The sequence below is a fragment of the Nilaparvata lugens genome, chromosome 5 (genome assembly GCF_014356525.2).
Source record: "Nilaparvata lugens isolate BPH chromosome 5, ASM1435652v1, whole genome shotgun sequence".
NCBI lineage: Eukaryota > Metazoa > Arthropoda > Insecta > Hemiptera > Delphacidae > Nilaparvata > Nilaparvata lugens.
In genome coordinates, this window is record NC_052508.1 from 75,415,824 (window position 1) to 75,439,317 (window position 23,494).

Genomic DNA, 23,494 nt, shown 5'->3' on the forward strand with positions numbered 1-23,494 from the left:
AGTTACCTTATTTTTTCTCTCCCTATCATTTTGATGATGAACTTATTGTATGAATCAATAAATAATGAAGAATAGAAAAACCTCATCCTAACGCCAAATCATAATATTACAGTAAGAAGTTCTTAGTTCCGATGATAAAATTAATTATATAAGGTAAGACTATTACAATGATTTTTCTGTTATTGTACTATTTCCTGGATGAATAAAATAATTTTTCATTTCAGATAAATAAATAATTGGAATAGCTTACGGTTCCCTCACAGTTTGAAATGAACCAGGCCCTATGTGAGTATTGGTGACCATCACAGAATATGATCTTATTCAGCTGGAGTCGCTGTGACTGTACTTTCTGTGACTGTAGATTGAGTTTCAGAAGCTGTTGGGGTCTCCTTGATTTTCAGCCATGGTAGACGTTTTGCCAACTCCATCCTGTGTAAACGGAAAAAATTAACATCCTATTATATTAAGCGAGCAATTTCTGTATATATTTTTATATTTGGTTATTTATGTCAAACGGATCTAGAAAACGGCTTCAACGATTTTAACGAAATTTGGAACAAATAGTAGGTTTATGATATAAAAATTCGATTGCACTATGTCTCATCCCTGGGGAAACTTGCTGAAGAACATGTAAAGAAAGATAATTATTCATCCTTAGAAAAACACATGATTTTATCATCTGTTGATAACGGGAGATGGGAGTGCCTCTGTGGGAGAGAGAAAAGAATTATGTTCAGCTGTTAAACAATTTGCAATCAATCAGCTTATCTCACGAGAAATCTTATCTAGAAATTTTAATTGACTTAAATTGACTTTAATAGATAAAAATAATCTAATTTGTTGACATGACATGGTATATCATTCTAAATTAGAGTATATCATAATTTTCAAAGTTAATCATTATTTTACAGTTTCAAGTGATTAGTGAGTGTTATTTTGTGATTTAATTTGGTTTGTAGACAATCTAAATTATAACTTTCCTGTTTTCAAATGTTTGGACTTGAATTCAAGTGTATAGAACATGACCTACATTTTGGACTATTTATAGTGTATAAAAAGAATTCGGGAAAGAAACAGTTTTGGGCTGTGTCTGTTAGTCCTTCCCCAATCATTTTAAAGAGTTGTGTTCTGTTTATCAATAAATAAATAACGAGCGAAGCTCGGTGCCACGATATTTAAAGTGAAACATATAAAATGTGATATTGTTGTTGATAGTAGAGCTGCGTTTATAACAAAGTTATTAACAAAATGTGTATTTTTCTTCCTTATAGATTCTATTTGATTGAACATAACTTATCATATACATGATGTGCATATGTGTTTGTCAAGCTCCATTTAATCTAATAGAATCTATATAAGGACGGAAAAAACATTTTGTTAATAACTTTGGTGTAAACGCAGCTTCAAATTGATGTTTTTGAACTCAACTTTAATAATCTACGAATCAATAGGCTTTATAATCTGCAAAATTATATTATAATGTGATGTTTAACTATTAATAAATGATGTCAAAGAGAACTCAAATTGAATATCAATAATATAATAAAGGTACCTAAGAATTGCATGGCTTACACTAGTATGGGATAGGAAATTTATTTATTCATTTATCTATTCATTTATATATAAAATATTGGATTGCTCTACGTAAAACAAATAAAATGTTGAGGTGTCAGGGGAGTTGGCACGTTCATAAGTCTAGCATCACTATCCTCATTCACGAGTGACTCACCATCACATATGAACTACTCACCATCACATATGAACTACTATCCTCATTCACGAGTGACTCACCATCACATATGAACTACTCACCATCACATATGAACTACTCACCATCACATATGAACTACTATCCTCATTCACGAGTGACTCACCATCACATATGAACTACTCACCATCACATATGAACTACTCACCATCACATATGAACTACTATCCTCATTCACGAGTGACTCACCATCACATATGAACTACTCACCATCACATATGAACTACTCACCATCACATATGAACTACTATCCTCATTCACGAGTGACTCACCATCACGTATGAACTACTCAACTGATTAACTTGAAATTTTGCATATAGATTCTTAACCCTTTGTGCTCTTTGCGAACTTTTATGACTTTGTCCTTCCACTCTTGTATCCAGCGTTACTGGCTACCACGAATTTCCTCTACAACTCTGGTTGACAAAGTGGGAATCGTTTGCTACAGCTCTCATATGGAAATGTAAAATTGGGAATGGAATAGTTTTGGGCCAAGCCTGTTGTTCCTTCCCAATCATATTTATATGATTTGCTATTTTATCCACGTATAAATAAATAAATAAAAATATCCAGCATTACTGGCTCACGCCAGAAAGCTTGAACGCTCTTGAATCCAGCATGGCTGGATATTGCTGTTCAGCTACTTATTTATTTTTAATAAAATCAGGACCTGATTGGTGGATGACTTCAGCTGTAATTTTTGTTCAGAACAACTACATAAATCAAAACAATTACTTCTTTCATTGCAATATGTTGTTAATGTGTTTGAAGAAATATTTTTTCCAGCTCATGATAACTATTGCTTGACAATGATGCAAATGAACGTAATTTTTCAATAGCAATTATATTATTTTATTAATTTAGCGATTAAAAATAAAAGCTGGAAGATGTCTTCATTGAGCAAACATAACAGTTGTTTTGAGTTGCATAGTAGCACAAACTAATGCAATGCGTACTTCAGTTCAAACAAACACTCAGTTTTTCCCTACATGAAGTAGTGAATTATTCTTCTATGTAGCAGAATTTGATTCAATTGGTCAATCACTAGTCACTAGAAAATATATTATATCCCTTTGTTTCTTTGAGACATATTGTAGAGTGCTAATAGCTACCAAATATGAGTGATGAACTTGAGCAAGTGATGACTTGAGGAAGAACTATGAGGTTTTTCAATGTATATCAACCTCTATTATTGAAGATTTTCATAAAATTTGTGCAATTTAAATAGATAATGATTTCTCAATCAGAAAAATTCATTTATAAAACAATAAACACCTTTTTAATCCAGAAAATTAACATTTTGTATGAGCTTATATAATAGGTATTTAATAAAAATAAGGATTTTATTTTGTTTTGGCTCATCAAAAAACATGAAATAGATGAAATGAACAATACGATGAAGTAAAATTGAGCTTTGTAGAATAAACATACCATTCTAATATTTTGGATACTGAATACTGCAGTTTGATAGATTTTGAGAGTTACTCTGTGCAAGTGCCAGAGCTGTACGGCCAACTATGGAAATTCTGAAGAGAGCTGTAGCGGAAAAAGAGGGTAGCCAGTGATGCTGGATATGAGAGCTGACGCGCAGGAACCCGTCTCTTATGTTCAGAGCTGTGGTGAGAAATGCAGTATCCAGCTACACTGGATATGAGATGGTTTTAATTTACCGAGGATGGTTATGAACCTGTTTTCAATTCATCAAGATTCCAGTACGTCAAGTTTCTAATTAGACCCCTTCGGAACACGGGGTTTCTACTTGTCTAAAATAATACCACACTCCGTCAGTTTATCCAAGCTTGTAAGTGTGCAAAAATGTGCTGAGTGTCAAATAGCGCAATGGATCCTCAAAGGAAGCTCTAAGCTTGTTAGTATTGAATGTAATGCATGTATTGAAATGAGCAGAAACATACAGCTTATCTATTCACCACCTGAGTGCGCCACCATCTAATTACATGAACCAAGGTCTGTAAATACAGCAGTATTTATTTATAATACTGTATTTATAGATCTTGACATGAACCAAAGTCAATAAAAACCTTTATTTATAGACCTTGACATGGACAGTGATTATAAAGTCTCTGTAAATGACATTAAGCAATTACATGCATTAAATGTAGCACTCTCAAGTTTGAAGCTACGTTCACCGCTCGTATGCACCCTGAATGAATGATTTATATTCCAGACACTGATCCAATTTATTGAGCAATCCAATAATACCGGGTGTTTCGAAAAGAATGACCCAATTTTGAACAGTTATATTTTTTTTTCAAAAATGGTGCACACGAACCAATTTTACATAAAATTATTCACAGAAGTATCGAGTTTATGATGATGTATTATAAGTGTTCTATGTGCCCTCCTTTTGAGGCTCGGACGAGATCTAGACGGTACCCAATGTCATCCCAGACTGTTCGCAAGATGTCTTTTCTGACTATAGCTATCCAGTTATCCTGGTTTTTAGCTCCTCAATATCAAGTGCTAAGGGCTCCCTTAGCACTTGATATTGAGGAGCTAAAAACCAGGATGAATGATGCAGTAGCAACAGTCCGAGAAGACATCTTGCGAACAGTCTGGGATGAATTTAGCTACCGTCTAGATGTCGTCCGAGCCTCCAAAGAAGGGCATAGAACACTTATAATACATCATCATAAATTGAAATGATCAACTGGATAGCTTTAGTTCGAGAAGACATCTTGCCAACAGTCTGGGATGAATTTGGCTGCCGTCTAGATGTCGTCCGAGTCTCAAAAGGAAGGCACATAGAACACTTATAATACATCATCATAAACTTGATACTTCTGTGAGTAATTTGATGTAAAATTGGTTTGTGTGCACCATTTTTTGAAATAAATATTACTGTTAAAAATTGGATCATTCTTTTTGAAACATCCGGTATTATTGCTGCTTTTCTACTTCAAAAACAGGTTCAATTGAATAGTTTGAAAGAGACTATGCTAATTATAATTGTTGTTCTTGAACAGAATGAACGAACTTATCCGAGAAAGACTATGCTGATAGAAATATTTCTCAATTTTTTTGTTCAAACTCAAGCTTAATTGTGAGTAACCAACCTGTAACGTGGATGACTGATGGCATATACATAGGGATCAATGCATGCCACCGATTTGCAAGCTAAAGCTGGAATCATTGTGACCCCGGGTGTCAGTAGAGATCTGAAAAACAAAGAGAATCATATTATCGAGTTTGTCTACTATAAAAATATATTAGCAACAAATAGAGGCATTAAGTAGGAATGATAAATGAGAGTATTTTGTGTATAGAATAGATGAGAGCTGTTCATAGACAGTCAATACTATACAGTATACTACTGTACAATATCAGTAGGGTTTTCTTACTTATAAAATCGTGTATATTCGAGCTTTGTTGCGTTATGTTATAATTCGTTGGTACTGAAATTGTAAAAAAATATTGACCCGATCAACTTAGAAGTATTTTATAAGAATAAGTACCTGATGAATGTATAAATATTTCAATGTTACTAATAGTGACCCCCTGGGTTGGAGAACTCGCTCAAGAACTTTTGTATTGTAATCTTTGAATCCCGCAACTTTCAATTATGCAGAGTTGATGAAAATTATGGAAACATCTAAATATTTGTTAACAAGGATAATTTCATTGGGGATCATATTTGAAATGAAAAATTACTCTTCAAAAATATCTCTCGCTTCAACTTCTTAGTCCCTCATATTAATCCAAATTCATTTTTTTTAATAAGAAGATGGTCACGTGATATATGACTTTAACACAGAGTTCCAAAAGACAATGAATGACGAAAGCCGCACATTGATATAATATCAACCCGTATCAGTTCATTGATGTAAAAGTTGTAAATTATGTTGTATACTAGCTTACCCGGCGAACTTCGTACCGCCAAAAAGTCAATGTATCTCATGTCACACTCGACTTATTTGGTGAATCATTAAATGTATCTGACAATCAATATTATTTTTCGCCCCACTTGGATGTAATGAGCTGGGTTTCGTGCGTCATATGGAGGCCGAAAATGATTGTTTTCCGACCAGGCCGGTAAAATTTTTATGGCCCTAGGGCTGTAAAATAACCTTGAAGTCAGCTGATTCTGATTCGATGTGGACGTGTTTACAAAATAAGTTATGAAACGGAATCAGTTTATGCTTCTAGAATTGAATAAAGTATTTTGCAATAAAATACTATCATTTTATTTGGATGAATGAAATACAGATAAGATATATTATAAACCATTCAAATTCGATTTTTAGAGTAGGATAGAACTTCTAACCTAAACTTCCACAGTCGACGACAAAAATCATTGTTGAAGTTGACATTCAGATTGGCCAAATTTCAAGTTTGCTAAAACAGCTGATCAAAAAACTTTTCCTTATTTGTGTTTGATATTTAAGAATCAAAACATTTATAATAATATCATCTCATTGTCATTTGAAAGAATTTAAAAGTATAAACTCAACCGACCACATTAAAACATAATAATTGAACATAATCTTTTAGGTTATTTAGACAAATCAGAATAAAAAATAAAAATACTTGGAAAATTTCCTGATATTCAGACCTAAGATTTGCTAGAGCTATGACCTTCCAGTTTTGCTCTCGTAAGTGCCTAATAAACAATAATTATTCTCATAAATATTTATATTGTTTTATTTTTCTGTGTGGCGAAAAATAACGTTCGCATCACGTGCAAAAATGTTTTTCCAGCACTCAATATTTTCTAGTCCTCTGCCTACGGCCTCGGACTTGAAAACCGATTTCGAGCCGGAAAAGTCTCATTTTCGGCCCTAGGTGCGAAATATACTATTTCATCTACATCTCAATACAATACGGACTTCCTATGTGCTTAAAACTACCGTTTTAATACCAGTAAACAATTTTATCACAGAGTGATGTGTTTATTACAGCTGGTAAGTTTAGATGCTAAATCATATTATCAAAACATGATCTTGAATCATGATGATCTTCCCATTCTACGTTAGCCGCTCGGCCGACAATTTCGAAAACATAGGTCTGTAAAATGGAGCAATATATAATTATCATTAGCCCCCCTATTAAAATTTATGGTCAGAATCCATCCCCAATATTCACACAACATATTCCCAAAGTTTCATGCCGTTCTGTCAAGTAGTTTTCGAGTCTATAGGGAACAAACAAACTAACACACCAACAGACATTCATTTTTATATATAGAAGAAGATTAATTAGCTGAAATCATGTGTCAGCACATGAAGGACTGTCTGTGTGATAGCTTCCAAATAGCCTCAGCTGATGTTATCAGTGGAGAAACTGTAGTAATTGCATGCAATTGGTTCTTCAGCTGACTAAATGATAAATTACAACAAATTCTTTTCTTATGCACTTTCAATTATATTTTTATATCCTGAAAAAGGATGAAAGAGTGAGTCAATTTTGATTTTCAACGAACTTGACCTGTAAAAAGGTTTGAAGAATACGTGTTCAAAATTAAAAGCTAATTGATCAATTCTTTCTAAAGTTAGTGTAGAATATACAAACAGACGGACAACGACTTTGACCTACAGTGAGTCAAAAGTGAGAACTCGCTGACGCTGGTTCAATTAATGTTAAAAAATGATTTTATTTATCATGGTAAACCCCCATTTCGCCTAATGGAACCCTTTCATTTCAAGGGAACTGCTGAATCTTAAGGGAATATACGGTTTTACATTTGTCAGTTCGATTGTGAAATTTAGAATGAATGAATCCTATTATATTAAGCGAGCAATTTCTGTATGTCTGTTTATATTTTCATGCATTCATCATTTAATAAATATCGGGGCACCGAGCTTTGCTCGTTATCCTATTATATTGAGCGAGCAATTTCTGTATTTATATATCTGGTTATTTTTATATATGGCTATTTTTATATCTGGTTATTTATGTTCAACGGATCTCGAAAACGGCTCTAACGATTTTCACGAAATTTGGAACATAGTAGGTTTGTGATATAAAGATTCAATTGCACTAGGTCTCATCCTTGGGAAAACTCGCTGAACGACATTAAAATGATAATTCATCCTTGGCTGAAACAGCTGAGACTTTCGTCGTCTGTGGATAGTAAAAAGTGAGCGAGTGATTCTGTGAAAAATCAAAATATCGCATCCCCGAAATTCATAAGCTGAAGTATAGCTAGCTGTAAAATATAAACACGATCATTTTAGAGAATTGTGTTCTGTTTATCAATGAATAAAAAATATCGGGGCACCGATCTTCGCTCGTTATTTTTATTTATTGATAAACAGAACACAACTCTCTAAAATGATGTGTTTATATTTCACAGCTGGCTGTACGTCATCTAAAGTCATCAAATGAATTTCGGGGATCGATATTTTGATTTTCCACATAGTCACATTTTTACTAACCACAGCTGTTTCATCCAAGGATGAATTATCCTTTCAATGTCGTTCAGCGAGTTTTCCCAAGGATGAGACCTAGTGCAATTGAATCTTTATATCACAAACCTACTATATGTTCCAAATTTCGTGAAAATCGTTGGAGCCGTTTTCGGGATCCGTTAAACATAAATAACCAGATATAAAAATAGCCAGATATAAGAATAACCAGATATATAAATACAGAAATTGCTCACTTAATATAATAGGATAACGAACAAAGCTCGGTGCCCCGATATTTATTAATGATGAATGCATCTGAATGCATTCACAATTTGATTAGTAGGATGCATTTCAACTGCTCAAAATCAGTTTAAATTTATTTTATTCTCAGAAAGTGTAAATTTTGTAATACATTCCCCGGAAAATGACACGACCTCTAATATGGAACAAGTCCGTGTTCAATGAACGAACGAACAGAAGTTGAATGAATGAATCGTGACAACTCACTGATTGCCGAATGCGCCAATTAGAGCAACTATGGCATAGGGCGTCCAAGCAGCCACAAATAGAGCGCATATTGTGATGGCAACCTTGGCTATGCGCACCTCTGCCGACATGCTCTGCGCAGCTTGATTGCTCCTCAAAGAGTCTACATTCATTTTCTTCGCCTGCAAACAATTTATAAGTTCCATTAATTCTAATAGAGCTACTAATTAAGTTATCTCAAAGAAAATAGAAAGAGTACTAGTAAATCTATGTGATAAAAGTAGCTCATACAGTGAACTGTATCTCCTCAAATCTTTAAATATCTCTTGACTTTAAATGTCTAGAAAATCCCAAACTTCTCCGTGCAAATGAGGTGGTGCACCGTCATGCTGAACAAGATGAACAAGTGTCCTTTTACTTTCAGCATGACTGTGTACCAGCTCATTTCCATGGAGAAATTTGGAATTTTCTAGACAATTGCTTTCAACTTCGCTGGATTCACCATGCAGGGCCAATTGCATGGCCACCTCGCTCACCGGATTTAACACCGATGGATTTCTACTTGTGGGGTTTCATTAAGGATAAGGTTTATGTTCCGCCTCTACCAGACAATCTTAATGACCTCCGAAATCGGATCACATTCGGATCGTTGCGGTTGCACAAGTTACGCCTGATATGCTGGTACGAGTGTGGCAAGAAATCGATTATCGGTGGGATGTATGTCGCATTACCAACGGCTGTCACATAGAACCAAAATAACACCCACACCTTAAACTTGAAGTGTTTTGTAACAAAATGACACCTTTCTCAATTCTGTAGGTAATTCCAATAAATATTTATGTTACAGATGGAATTGGATAGAGAATGCATTTATTCAAATGCTAATTAATATATAATTATTATTTAACGAAAATCCTAAATAAATGCTGTAAATCACCCCGAAGAAATTGTCTGCAATGTCTGCAGTAGCAGAAGTCTTCGGGGTGATTTACAGCATTTATTTAGGATTTTCGTTGAATAATAATTATATATTAATTAGCATTTGAATAAATGCATTCTCTATTTAATTCCATCTGTAATATGGTTGGCCGCTATGGCTTCGAATAAAATGAGCGCTGCTATCCAGAGATTGTCAGTTTGGTGTAAGGGTTCCTGACTGGCAATTGGGAGGTACCGGGTTCGATTCTCGGGCTGGCAACTAATTTTTGGATAGTAGTTCTCATCGAATTTTCATCTAGCTGTTAACCCTGTTGTCAATGTCTGCAGTAGCAGAAGTCTTCGGGGTGATTTACAGCATTTATTTAGGATTTTTGTTAAATAATAATTAAATATTTATGTGATTTCAAAGTTGTAAATTCCTTTTATAAACACTCTGTATTTTATTAAACAAGAAAATTATATTTTTCAATAATTTCATAATATATTTTCATAATTAAGATGAGATATATTGTTTATGGAATTCGTCTCTGGGGCAACTCTTGTCATGCAACAAAGGTTTTTATTTGGCAAAAAAAAGGCAGTGAGAGTATTGAATAACTTGAAGAACAGAGAGTCTTGTAAAGAGAGTTTTCGAAGTCTGAAAATTCTAACGTTCCCTTCTCTCTTTATTCTTCATACCTTGCTATATTATGTTAAAATGAATATAGAATCTTTTCCGCGTCTGGGAGCCAATCATTCTTACTCCACCCGACGTGGCAATGATCTATCACTGCCTCAAATTAGACTCTCCAAGACAAGAAATAGCCATATTTTTCAACAAGCCAAAATTTATAACAATCTTTCTTTGGAAATTAGAGAGCTGCCAATCTATGAATTCAAACAAATTTTAAAAAATAAATTGACAGAGAGTATACATCGGTAGATGAGTATTTTCAGTCTACAATATAATGAATGCTCATGATGCAACATTTACCTTTTAATTTTTGGTAAAACTGAATAACTTATTAATATGAATTGTAGTTTGTTCCTAAAACTAAGACAAATTGTTATTGTAATATCTTCATATATTATACGATTTATTTTATCATATGCTTAATTTTATATCATAATTTATCTTTCATTTCACAAGTGTTATATTATTGTTATTATTTTTTTGACGTGCTCATACTAAGTAAAGTTGTTCTGGCAATAAATAATCTAAAATCTTGAAAATCTTATAAATTATTTATTCTACATTGTTAAAAGACGATCTAGCAACAGAGCAAAGTGAGAAAGACATAGCGCTGTCCCCTTTGTTGAATGATAGACAAGGATAGCAATACCATTGCTAATCAAACACTGCCATTATAACGTGGTCCTCATTATAATATGACATTCATGCTCACTTGTTTGCGTAGTGCCTTCTCATGGTTGACCACGTGACTGACTATTTGTGAGTAATAGTAGATGATCATACTCATGGGGATACAGTAGCAGATCACAAACATGGTGGCCGTCCAATAGCGTATACTATCAGTCTTGGTCAAGTAATCGAAAGAGCAGCTCGTCAGAAAACCCTCTGCAAAACACAACAAATTATCAAAATGGGAATACATGGGAAGCGCCTTGGCGTTTCAAAGGAAACATTCATCTTATAAATACAACATAAATATTCAATATATACAGGAATTTTGATTCAAAGGGCCGGTTTCCGAGCTCGGGATTCAGCTAAGTTCAAGACTTTAAACAGCTGGAGTCAGAAAATTGGCTTTCCGAAACGGGGCGTAGTCGCAGTTTTAATGATAATCTTCATTTTATCATTTTATAAATATCGGGGCACCGAGCTTCGCTCGTTATTTATTTATTGACTTTTGATAAACCGAACACAATTCTTTGAAATGATTGGGGAAGAACTAACAGGCACAGCCCAAAACTGTTTCTTTCCCGAATTTTAATTTATACACTATAAATAGTCCAGAAAGTAGGTTATGTTCCATAAACTTGAATTCAGGTTCAATTTTCTGATCAAACATTTGCAAACAAAAAATTTATAATTTATATTATATACAAACCAAATTGAATAACAAAATAACACTCACTAATCACTTGAAATTGTTAAATAATGATCAACTTTGAAAATTATGATATACTCTAGTTTAGGAGGATTATCATGTCATTTCAACATATCAGATTATGTTGATCAAATCGATTAAATTGTCTAGCTAGATAAAATTTCTCGCTGATTGATTATGATTACACAGCTGGAAATAATTCTGTCTCTTTCCCACACAGGCACACGCATCTTCTGTTATCGATAGACGACGAAATTATCATCCTGTTTTCCAAGGATGAATTATCCTTTTAATGTCGTTCAGCGAGTTTTCCAAAGAATGAGACCTAGAGCAATCGAATCTTTATATCATAAACCTACTATGTTACAAATTTCGTGAAAATCGTTAGAGCCGTTTTCGAGATCCGTAAAACATAAATAACAAGATATAAAAATAGCCAGATAAGAAAATTACCTAATAAATATAATAGGATTATTGGAAACAGTTTTCCTTGACGAAGTGAAACATTCCTGAATAGCTGAAACTTTACACTATTTTCTTTTTATTTTATTTTGTGTTTAATCTTCTAGTTTTTTTCAAAATTTAATTCAAACGTGGACTGCGACCACGCCCCGTTTCGGAAAGCCAATTTTCTGTTTAAAGTCTAAAACTTAGCTGAATCCCGAGCTCGGAAACCGGTTCTTAATATAATTTGTTTTTAATAGTTCAGTTGTTCAAACAGGAGATATACGTCTACAAAATGTGTAAACATAAAAACTGTTTAACATCAACTTGTGAACTGAATAGAGAATGATACTTTCTGTCTTGGATGTAAGAAAAATTTATTGGGTATCAAAAACTGAATGTGTAGCCTAATAAATGTGAGTATGAATGTTGTAAGTACATATAAATGTGTGAGTATTGAAGTTTATTTATTTATTCAATCATTCAGAATCACACAAGTTACAGAAAAGTACCACTGGATTACGCCCAAAACTGTTCCAATTCTAAAGTGCGAGATAAATTACTTTTAACATGAAGAGGAGAAACCCATTTCTCCCTCCACAGTTTGTAGCGTAGACACAGACGGACATCCTGCGCACAATTGGATGCGCCGTGTCATTTTGCTTCATGTTCTTGTAATGAAAACATCTCTGTAACATACACAAACCAAATATACCTGCTGACCAGTACACTACTTGGAGCATTGCCAGCAATAGATGGAGGGGAGTGTTGCCGCGTCGTGTTACAAAGCTCTCTCACTCAGACACAAAAGAAGGTGAATGCTGCTAGGTAGTGGGAGCGATTATTGGAGGATAGAGCATCGGACCTCTCCGTCTTCGAGAAAGAGCCGTGTTGAAAGTAATTTATCTCGCACTTTAATAATTGATACAAGTCCAAATGTAGCACAATAAAGAACAAGGAAAAACATAAAAGTCATATTTGACGATTTGAACGTTTGCCTTTTTCAATAAGACGGCAGAAGTTTTTAAACTTTTTCAGTTAGTTATTCAAATTTTAAAACAGTTTTTCAACGTTTTTTGTTAGTCTCTCAACTCTACTTTTGGTAGAGAGTTAGTGGGGAGGATATTTTTAATATTCTTTCCGAAGAATGGACATTGATATGTCCAAAGCTCCGCCAATTTATGTAGATGCATAACAATATAATTATCTATAGTTATTATATTACAAATTACTTTTTCATATCATATACAGTTCAATAATTATTTTCTTAGTCTATATTATGTAAATTCATCTATAATTTTGCTGTATTGTAAGCTATTTTATATAAGTGTATAAGCCAGTATATATTGTAATCTACATAAATAAAGTACTCAATCAATCAATCAATCAATCAATCAAACTCACCCGGCACAAATCGGCTCCATACTTCCAGCAGTGGCATTATAGACCATGGAGTGACGTAAGCCCAAATCAGTAGAATTATAAGAAACGCTTTTCCACGGCTCATCTTTCCATCAAACGGTTTTGCAATGACACTGTTACAGACATGTAAAAAACAATAAGTATCAGATAGCTTGCAAATTCAAAAGTAAAACGGTTGCAATAATCAGATATTATACTCATGTTTTTTTAGATATCAACTGCAATATTATTTGATAACTTGCAATGAATGATATCTTTCAAGTTCACTGATAACTTGCATAGAATGATATCTTGCAAATTCACTAATAACTTGCAATAATCCACTTTTTACTTTCCTTGCCCTATTACCATAGATAAGGAAAGTATTGCTTTCCGAAAAAAATTAAGGTACACAAATTTGTAAATATCTATAAATTACGTATGTATATATATAAATAACGTTTCAGTCCCCTGAGTCCAAAAGAGTGGTTTTTGGGTATTGGACTGTGTGTGTGTGTGTGTGTGGTGTGTGTGTGGTGTGTGTGTGTGTGTGTGTGTGTGTGTGTGTGTGTGGGTGGGTGTGTGTGTGGGTGTGGGTGTGGGTGTGTGTGTGTTGTGTGTGTGTGTGTGTGGTGTGTGTGTGTGTGTGTGGTGTGTGGTGTGTGTGTGTGTGTGTGTTGTGTGTGTGTGTGTGTGTGTGTGTGTGTGTGTTTGTAAAAATTCCAGGAGCTCCGCCCCATCTATACAAAGTTTGATTTTAGATTCTCAATTATCAGGATTTTGATACAATTTAAACAAGAAATTTCAAATGGAAAAGATTGAGCATGAAAATCTCTACAATCAATGTTCAGTAACATTTTCACCTAATTTTCAAAATAAGCTCGAAATTCGAGAAAATTTTTTTATTTCAATTGCAAACTGTTGATTCTATTAAATCATTCACTATGAAGAGATAGAAGACTTCGTGTGTCTCCAGCGTTATTGTCCTGTCACCAACTGGCTCAGATCTTTGAATAGTTGACTTGAGATGCGCGTGAACACTTGCGTCAGTTGATCAATTTTCATAACGGCAAGGAAAGTTGTGTGAGTGCGCCACACCAGATTTTTTCATGTGAAATAGGTCTTTCAAAAAACGTCACTCAAGCTATACGTACTGCGTTCTGGAGCGGACTGCCAGTGTGTTCCCTAGATATTCACTTTCAAAGAGTGTAAAAATTTTTTTGGACCCCTCTTTCAGAGAAAACAGAACTGTACATTCAAAGTGAATTATATGTGAATGATGTTGCACTTTGCAGGGTCGGTTCCCATTGAGAATCTCTATGTTTTTGCAGATGATACGACTCTGGTGACAAAGAGCCAAGACTTGAGAAAATTGGAAATTGAATCCTATGTTAAGATGAATAGTCTGTGCCAATATTTTGCAAATAATAAATTGATGTTGAATGCCTCGAAAACAAATTATATGTGTCTACAAACCCATCAGAGTAGGAGGTTGAGACACAATGAAACACCTAAATTATTCATTGGAGAGTCGGATTGGGGACCAAGAGCTCAACGGACTTCTTAGGAGTGAAACTGGAGGAAGGGCTGGGTTGGGGGAACAATTGGATAGGATTGAAAGTAAAATAGCGAGTGGAATTTTTGTCTTAAGGAATTTAAGTAAATTAGATAATAAGCCTCTATTGAAGTCGGTCTATCATTGCTTGGTGGAGTCACATATTACATATTCAGTGGCTCTAAGGGTAGCTAGAGAGATTAACCTTCAGCAAATTTTCATTTGTTAAAAGAAAGCACTGTGCACTCTGTTTAGGTTGCATCAACAAATTTATATTGTAGGGACTATTTTATTGAAATGGAGATTCTCAGTGTCCCCTGTCTCTATATTTTGTAAATGTAAATATAAATCAGTGGTTTTTTGAGAATTTCTTAGTCTTTTTCATTCAATTTTGGAAATATGTTTATATATTAGAAGGTGTTCACTACAGACCATTAACAAGATGCATGAATATAATACACGGCATAAGAGTACCTTCTCTGAGTATCATAGATTGATAAACCCAGAAAAAAAACCCAGTTATATTGGTAGAAAGATTTACCAAGTACTACCAATTCGGTTGCGGGAAATATTAGAGAGTTTGAACAAAGTTTGAAATTATTTCTAAAGGAGGAGTGCTTTTATAGTCTGAAGGACTATTTTGACTACTGTAATAGAGTTAAAGACAAATAGTAACTATATACTAGATATAAATTTCATGAATCATTAATGGTGTCTCGCTTTTTGCTAGCACTTTGACTTGTCTGACGCCGTTGAGGCCAACCACACGTAATATATATCTATCTCTTTTTGTGTAGTTGAGAAGTTGATATTGTGATAATTATATTCATATTGAATGAAAAAGACTAAGAAATTGTCAAAAACCACAGATTTATTGATACTTAGAAAGACTGGTTTCGGTTATTACACCATTGTCAATCTCTTATGAACTTTTTAGACACCATTGTCTTTAAGAGTTTATCAGAGATTGACAATGGTGTAATAAACGAAACCGGTCTTTCTAAGTATTAATAAATCTGTGGTTTTTTGACAATTTATTAGTCTTTTTCATTCAATATATCTATCCATCTATCTATCTATTTTACAGTGTAAAGCTTGAAGATCGTTTTATTCTATGCCCTCTCTGTATCAGAGTATTGAATGTGGCGACAACTCACTTGTAGCGATCATAAGCAATGGCCGCATTAGTAGCACTGGCGCCAATGCCTGAGAAGGACCCGATTGTGCCGAATATCTGGCAACCAAGATGGCCGGCCGCGAAACCCAGGTTGAACGAGTTGTAGATGAAGATCGGAATTTTCACCATCATCAGCAGGTCACAAATGGCCAGGTTCACCACGAACATGTTCGAAGGTGTACGCAGGGTTTTAGCTCTGTAAAAATCATAAAAATGTTCATAAGATCATATAATTTATATAATAGTTTATAATATTATAATTTATATATTTCCTTCTGCTCTTTAGTTTTTCGGTCAATATTTGCAGTAGTAAAAGTCCTTAGTTCTATTTATATAACTTTCATTGGATATTTGAAGTAATCATTATCTATATAAATAAAAATCGAGCCTCAAATTTTGACATTCAATAACTTTTTTATGTGTGCACCGAATTCGATGTTTTTTTTAGTTGTGTTTGTTATGTTCAGGGCCAGGTTTATGGCCTATCAAATTTATAATCCGACTTCAGGACTCTTTCCTACGGTCCTTCAAAGTTTACATGCAATCCTTATGGGAGAAGATTTGTGAGCTGGCCACACACAGAAATAAAAATCAGCTGTTATAATCATTGCGTCATCCAACAGCCGTCGGTAGATAGTAGACAAGAGTGTGCGCTGCTCCAGAACCGCCCATGTATTTTATTATAAACGCCCCGACTAGAAACAAAATGACTAGTTGTGTTGTGTATAGAAAAGCTTTAGAATAAAAACATTTTTTTTCAAATAACTGTTTTTTTGAATCTATTTCAGAGTTAAATAAACTATTAATAATATAAGATACAACAACGTCTGTTGGGTCAGCTCTTGGGCAACTATGAGCACATTGATGTGTCGGCTCAGTAGAGTGGTTTTTCTTATAAGATGTCTGAGAACTCTAGTTCCTCAGCAACATTTGAGGACGTCCTACTTCGGGTTTTTTCAGAGTTCAATTCAATATGGGCTTATTCTATGGGGCGGAGCAGCCAATACTAGTAGGGTGCTGCTTCTTCAGAAAACAGTAGTAAGGCTTATGGCCAATGCTGACTACCTCGCTCATTGTCGTCCAATATTTGTTTCGTTGGAGGTTATGACTGTGTTCACCCTGTACGTCATGCAACTCCTGGTCAGAGGCAGGGACGAGTTGGATGTTCTTGAATGTAGGTCTGAGATACACGGGCATTTCACCAGACAAGCCTGTCATCTGAATGTTTCTTTTGTCAGGCTAAAAAAACTTCAAGGACATTATAGAATATTATCAATCAAGGCATTCAATAAGCTGCCTGTTGGTGTGAAAAATATGAATTAAGCCCGTTTTAAAACACAAGTTAAAAAGCTGCTAACAGAGAACCCATTATATAATGTAGAGGAATTATTCAATTTGCCCGTCGATGTAGTAAATACTTATTTTGTGTGATGATAATAATTATATGTGTATGAATTGGCTCAGTAGTTTCATAGGATTTTATTCTTGACGACACCTAATGCACATTAAATTGTATTTGTTGGTGGATTAACGTATTCTATTCTATTCATTACAATTATCTTTGATACATAGATTTTTCCTATCCAATTTTTATTCGATACTTTACTGATATAAAATTTTAATACTATATGTTCGAGGAGAAAAGAATCACTTTCCAAATAAGTAATTAAAAAATACAAACTTTTGCACAATTAACTGAATTTAAAAACTAAATGTCTGAGGAGAATATAATCACTTTCCAAATAAGTAGGCTAATTAAAAATTACTAACTAAGCACATAGAAAGTCCATATTGAGATATGAATGTAAATACTGATTGTTGGACAATTTTCATAAAAATATAGTAATGCATCAGATTTAGCTACGGCTAAGAAGCACACCTGAGGAGGTGTGGCTTGGTGATACAAAGTATTGATCTTATGGAGATTGCCTTATCACACCATTCCACGCCATGCCCGATTCAGTGTGTGTGAGTTCTTTTATTCAAACCAATAAGCAAGAAGCACCTGGATGCAAAATGCCGCATCGCGCCTCCTCAGGTGTGCATCCAGCCAAAGTTTGTCATGAGATGCATTAACTATTTGGCGGTACGAAGTTCGCTAGTCACAAATAGAAACGTTTGTATTGTATTCATCCACTCATCCTCACCTGGGCTCAAAATTCTTGTGAAGAGTTGGTTGCCTTTGTAAATAAATACATACATTTATCAATAAATTAAGGAATAGTGAAAATGAATTATGTTTCTTTCATGAGAGACATAATTTTGGGAGTTCATTATGGTCCCTCATTATATAATGCATTATGTATCTTGTGACGTTATAATCATATATGAAAATAGTCCAATACTCACGAACTGAATATCCATATTACAAGACCATTGCCAATGAAGCTGAAGAACATGTAGAACATATAGACGAGTCCCAGTACGTAGTTGTAGATCGGCTCTGGGGCCGGATGGTTGAACCAATGCTCTGGTACATGTTCCAATTCCTCCAACGGGACGTTCCATATTAGTGTTCTCTCGGCAGTTCTGAAATAGAACAAAATTATAATGAGTAATATTTACTAGTAGTTCTGTGAACAGTAGACCTCACGCAGTATTTTCATCCACAAGTACCTGATTGAAACTATAGACCTTATGGAAATATAGCAATAGACTGGCTTCTCCACACATCTGTGTAATCACTTGTCAGCTGATTATGATGAATAATTCTATTGTCTGATTTTCACTCTAATATTGGCGTATGAAGGAGGCTCCTTTTTCCTTTTATATTATCCTTGAAATGCAAAATTTCCAAAAACCTTGTATATAGGCTACGTCGACGCGCGATTAAAAAAGGAACATACCTGTCAAATTTCATGAACATCTATTACCGCGTTTCGCCTTAAATGCGCAACATATAAACATTTACACATTAAGAGAAATGCCAAACCGTCGACTTGAATCTTGGTCAATAAAGATTCGATTGCACTAGGTCTCATCCCTAAGAAAACTCGCTGAAGGACATTAAAAGGATAATTATTATTCATCCTTGGAAAAACATCTGATAATAATTATTTCGTCGTCTGTTGGTGATGGAAGTGAGTGAACGAGTTCATGTGTGTGGGACTGTGTCAAAATTATGACTCAGCTGTTGAACTTTTGTAATCATTCAATCAGGTACTTAGTGCCGGTTGCAAAAAAGCCGCGTTATTTTCAATCCTGATTAACTCCAGTAGATCCATCTTTTTGAAATGGTCTTCTCTGATTTGGTTCACGTGAAGTTAATCAGGATTGAATTCTAACCGGCTTTTGTACAACTGGGCCTTTGTGAGGGAAATTTTTGAATTCCTCTGGGAATTAATCTCAATTTACTGTTATTAGTTGGAACATTTCTGTATGAATGTTATTATAATTTCATCTCTCGTAATAATTTTTTTATGCTTTTGTACTCCAGAGCGAAGCTCGGTCCCCGATATTGCTAAGTAAAAAGACTAAGAAATTATCAAAAACCACAGATTTTATTGAAAGTTAGAGTGACCGGTTTCGGTTGTTACACCATTTTCAATAATTGATAAACAGAACAGATTGAACAGATTGACAATGGTGTAACAACCGAAGCCGGTTTCTAACTTTCAATAAAATCTGTAGTTTTAGACAATTTCTTAGTCTTTTTATTCAATATGAATAATTACGACAATATCAACTTCTCAACTACACGAAAAGTTGTTATCATTAAACGAAAATCCAAATTAAATGCTGTATGTAATTCACCCCACAGACTTCTTCTACTGCAAATATTACAAAAATGGATTTTCGTTTAATAATAATTAATTCATTAGAATTTGAATAATTGCAATATCTCAGAAATTTCCATCTGCACACAAAAAGTGTTCACATGTTCTTTATTTGTAGTTTATTAGATGCTGCTATATATCCTGTTTATTGTTTGTCCATTGAAGTGACAGATATAATTTTGAATAACAATTTTCTGAGAGATGACCTTGAAAAATAATCTCTCATTAGAATAGCACTGAAATCAATCAATAATCCTTTTTTGTCATAAAAAAAGTGTTGTAACAAACATCAAAGATACAATAAAATTAAAAACAATCAGAAAAATTTGTGCAGTACATAATAATCATACCACAATCAATGTAAATGATAGAGGAACATGGAACTAAAATGAAAATTGAATTGATTGTCAATCAATTTTTCATCTGATAATTTTCGTTTTTCTCAGTTGAAAAACAGACACTGATCCTCGTGGACACTAGATAACGTAGTATTTACAGCAAACTTTACAATTAGAGAGAAATTTTAAATCAGAGATTTAAATAAATTAGTCGCTTATCAAAGTTATCCAAGTTTTCTAATGAATACCGATATTAAATGATAAATCAAATAGGGAGAACTACAACAGTTATAAAGATAAATTTGAATTCTGTGATTGAATAAATTGATTTCTAGAACTTTTTAATGTATAGCTTCAATGTACCTTCCACCATAATTTATGAGACAATTAATAATTCAATAAATCGATAATACCAAGTGTTTAAGAAAGAATGACGCAGTTTTAACAGTTATATTTATTTTTAAAAAATGGTGTACACAAACTAATTTTACATGAAATTACTCACAGAAGTATCAAGTTTATGATGATGTATTATAAGTGTTCTATGTGCCCTCCTTTTGAGGCTCGGACGACATTTAAACGGTAGCCAAATTCATCCCAGACTGTTCGCAAGATGTCTTCTCGGACTGTAGGCCTATAGCTACTGCATCAGTTACCCTTGTTTCTAGCTCCTCAATATCTAGTGTGCTAAGGGAGGAATATAAACAAAATCTTTAAAGCTGTTTCTCCCTTAGCACTTGATATTAAGGAGCTAGAAACAAGGGTAACTGATGCAGTAGCTACAGTCCGAGAAGACATCTTGCGAACAGTCTGGGATGAATTTGGCTACCGTCTAGATGTCGTCCGAGCCTCAAAAGGAGGGCACATAGAACACTTATAATACATCATCATAAACTTGATACTTTTGTGAGTAATTTGATGTAAAATTGGTTTGTGTACACCATTTTTTAAAAATAAATATAACTGTTAAAACTGCGTCATTATTTCTTAAACACTTGGTATTATCGATTTATTGAATTATTAATTTTCTCATAAATAATGGTTAAAGGTACATTGAAACTACCCTTTACAAAGCTTTAGAAATACATTTTCTCAATAACAATTCAAATTTCTCTCTATAACTGTTGTAAATCTCCCTATTTGATTAATCATTTAATATCGGTATTCCTTAGAAAACTTTGATAAGCGACTTATTTATTTCAATCTCTGAATTGAAATTTCTCTCTAATTGTAAAGTTTTTGAAATAAATATAACTTTAAAATTGGGTCATTCGTTTTGAAACACCCGGTATAATAATGCAATAATAATAAATTATTAATAAAAATCTTGTAGTACCCGTTATTTTTTAAAAACTTTAAAATATTTCAACAAATTTAGTAGGCTACCCTTTATTTTTCAAAAACTTTAAAATTGTTCATTTGTTGAACTATTTTAAAGTTTTAAAAAAATAAAGGGTACTACAAGATTTTTATATTGTTTTTATTAATTTGTTAAAACGTATCCCATGTGAGTGAAGTGTTTTTTCAATAATTATATATTTTTTGTGAACTCACCTAAAGCTGACCTGAGGACCCCAGACAGATTCGTTGGGACAATCGCTGGCCCCACGGAACACCTCCATTCTGTGGCTGCCGCGAACTGACATCCGATCAGCGCAAGAAATAGTATTTATAAAAGCCAATCTATCCAATTAGAGTCCATTGCGAACTGCATCTAATCTAATTACACTGGATGTAAACAATTGGATAAGTAATTGAATGGGTTTGTTTTGTGCATGTAGACCTAGGTAGCTAACAAAATAAATCGGTTTAACCGGATAAAGCTCAAGCTCTCCGATCAGAATCGACCAAATGTTTAAATAACAAACACAGAGAAATCCCATTGTTCGGTAGACGATCCATCGATACCTTAAAGCCGTAACTTCTGCTTTATTTTCTGTATATCTTTGAGTATCAGAGGTATACTCTTTTGGTAGAGAGTTAGTGGGGAGGATATTTTTAATATTCTTTCCGAATAATGGACATTGATATGTCCAAAGCTCCGCCAATTTATGTAGATGCATAACAATCTATAGTTATTATATTACAAATTACTTTTTCATATCATATACAGTTCAATAATTATTTTCTTAGTCTATATTATGTAAATTCATCTATAATTTTGCTGTATTGTAAGCTATTGTATATAAGTGTATAAGCCAGTAAATATTGTAATCTACATAAATAAAGTAATCAATCAATCAATCAAGTATCCACTTTTAGAAGTTGAAATGAATTTTATACATTTGTATTATATTTTAGTGAATAAATAAAAGCTTTTCGATTTGATTTGTAGCGTGTTGAACTAGGGAGGAAAGCCGAAACATCCACATTAATTTCAGTGAACTTGAGAAAAATTATTAGATCTAGAAAAATTGTAGAATTGTCTCTCTAGAATACCTGCCATATTATTATTCTTTATTGATTCATACAATAAGTACATCATCGAAATGATAGGGAGAGAAAAAATAAGGTAAAGCTGCTTTTACACTAAAGTTATAAACTTAATCCTTATAGATTCTATTAGATTGAACATAACTTATCATGCACATGATGAACATATGTGTTTGTCAAGTTCCGTTCAATCTAATAGAATCTATAAAGATTAAGTTATTAACATTTTGTTAATAACTTTGGTGTAAACGCAGCTTTAGGGACGGAAAGCCGAAACTTCCACATTAATAACTTATCATACACATGATGAACATATGTGTTTGTCAAGTTCCGTTCAATCTAATAAAATCTATAAGGATTAAGTTATTAACATTTTGTTAATAAATTTGGTGTAAACGCAGCTTTAGGGACGGAAAGCCGAAACTTCCACATTAATAACTTATCATACACATGATGAACATATGTGTTTGTCAAGTTCCGTTCAATCTAATAGAATCTATAAGGATTAAGTTATTAACATTTTGTTAATAACTTTGGTGTAAACGCAGCTTTAGGGACGGAAAGCCGAAACTTCCACATTAATAACTTATCATACACATGATGAACATATGTGTTTGTCAAGTTCCGTTCAATCTAATAGAATCTATAAGGATTAAGTTATTAACATTTTGTTAATAACTTTGGTGTAAACGCAGCTTTGTGGACGGAAAGCCGAAACTTCCACATTATTTTTCAGTGAACTTAGGAAAAATGATTAGATC

At 33.7% G+C, this 23,494-nt stretch overlaps 1 protein-coding gene across 1 annotated transcript; it reads right to left on the minus strand.

The window, feature by feature from the left end:
• Nucleotides 1–203: 203 nt before the first annotated feature.
• On the minus strand, nt 204–22,064 carry LOC111051439 (opsin, ultraviolet-sensitive-like). The gene is made up of 8 exons (XM_039429298.1): nt 21,855–22,064; nt 18,536–18,715; nt 16,167–16,382; nt 13,458–13,588; nt 10,944–11,116; nt 8,641–8,801; nt 4,843–4,944; nt 204–429 (listed from the first exon to the last, which is right to left on the minus strand). The coding sequence occupies exons 1-8, from the start codon at nt 21,944–21,946 to the stop codon at nt 318–320; spliced, it is 1,167 nt and encodes a 388-aa protein (XP_039285232.1). The 5' UTR covers nt 21,947–22,064; the 3' UTR covers nt 204–317.
• Nucleotides 22,065–23,494: the final 1,430 nt, after the last annotated feature.

What these genes read in the sequence shown, in the direction of transcription:
- LOC111051439 (XM_039429298.1), bottom strand. Translation starts at nt 21,946, where the DNA reads ATGTCAGTTCGCGGCAGCCACAGAATGGAGGTGTTCCGTGGGGCCAGC. An exon ending in ATTGGCGCATTCGGCAATCA is followed by an intron (nt 4,945 to 8,640) that starts GTGAGTTGTCAC and finishes TTTGTTTTTCAG; the next exon opens with ATCTCTACTGACACCCGGGG. An exon ending in ATCAGTCATCCACGTTACAG is followed by an intron (nt 430 to 4,842) that starts GTTGGTTACTCA and finishes CCGTTTACACAG; the next exon opens with GATGGAGTTGGCAAAACGTC.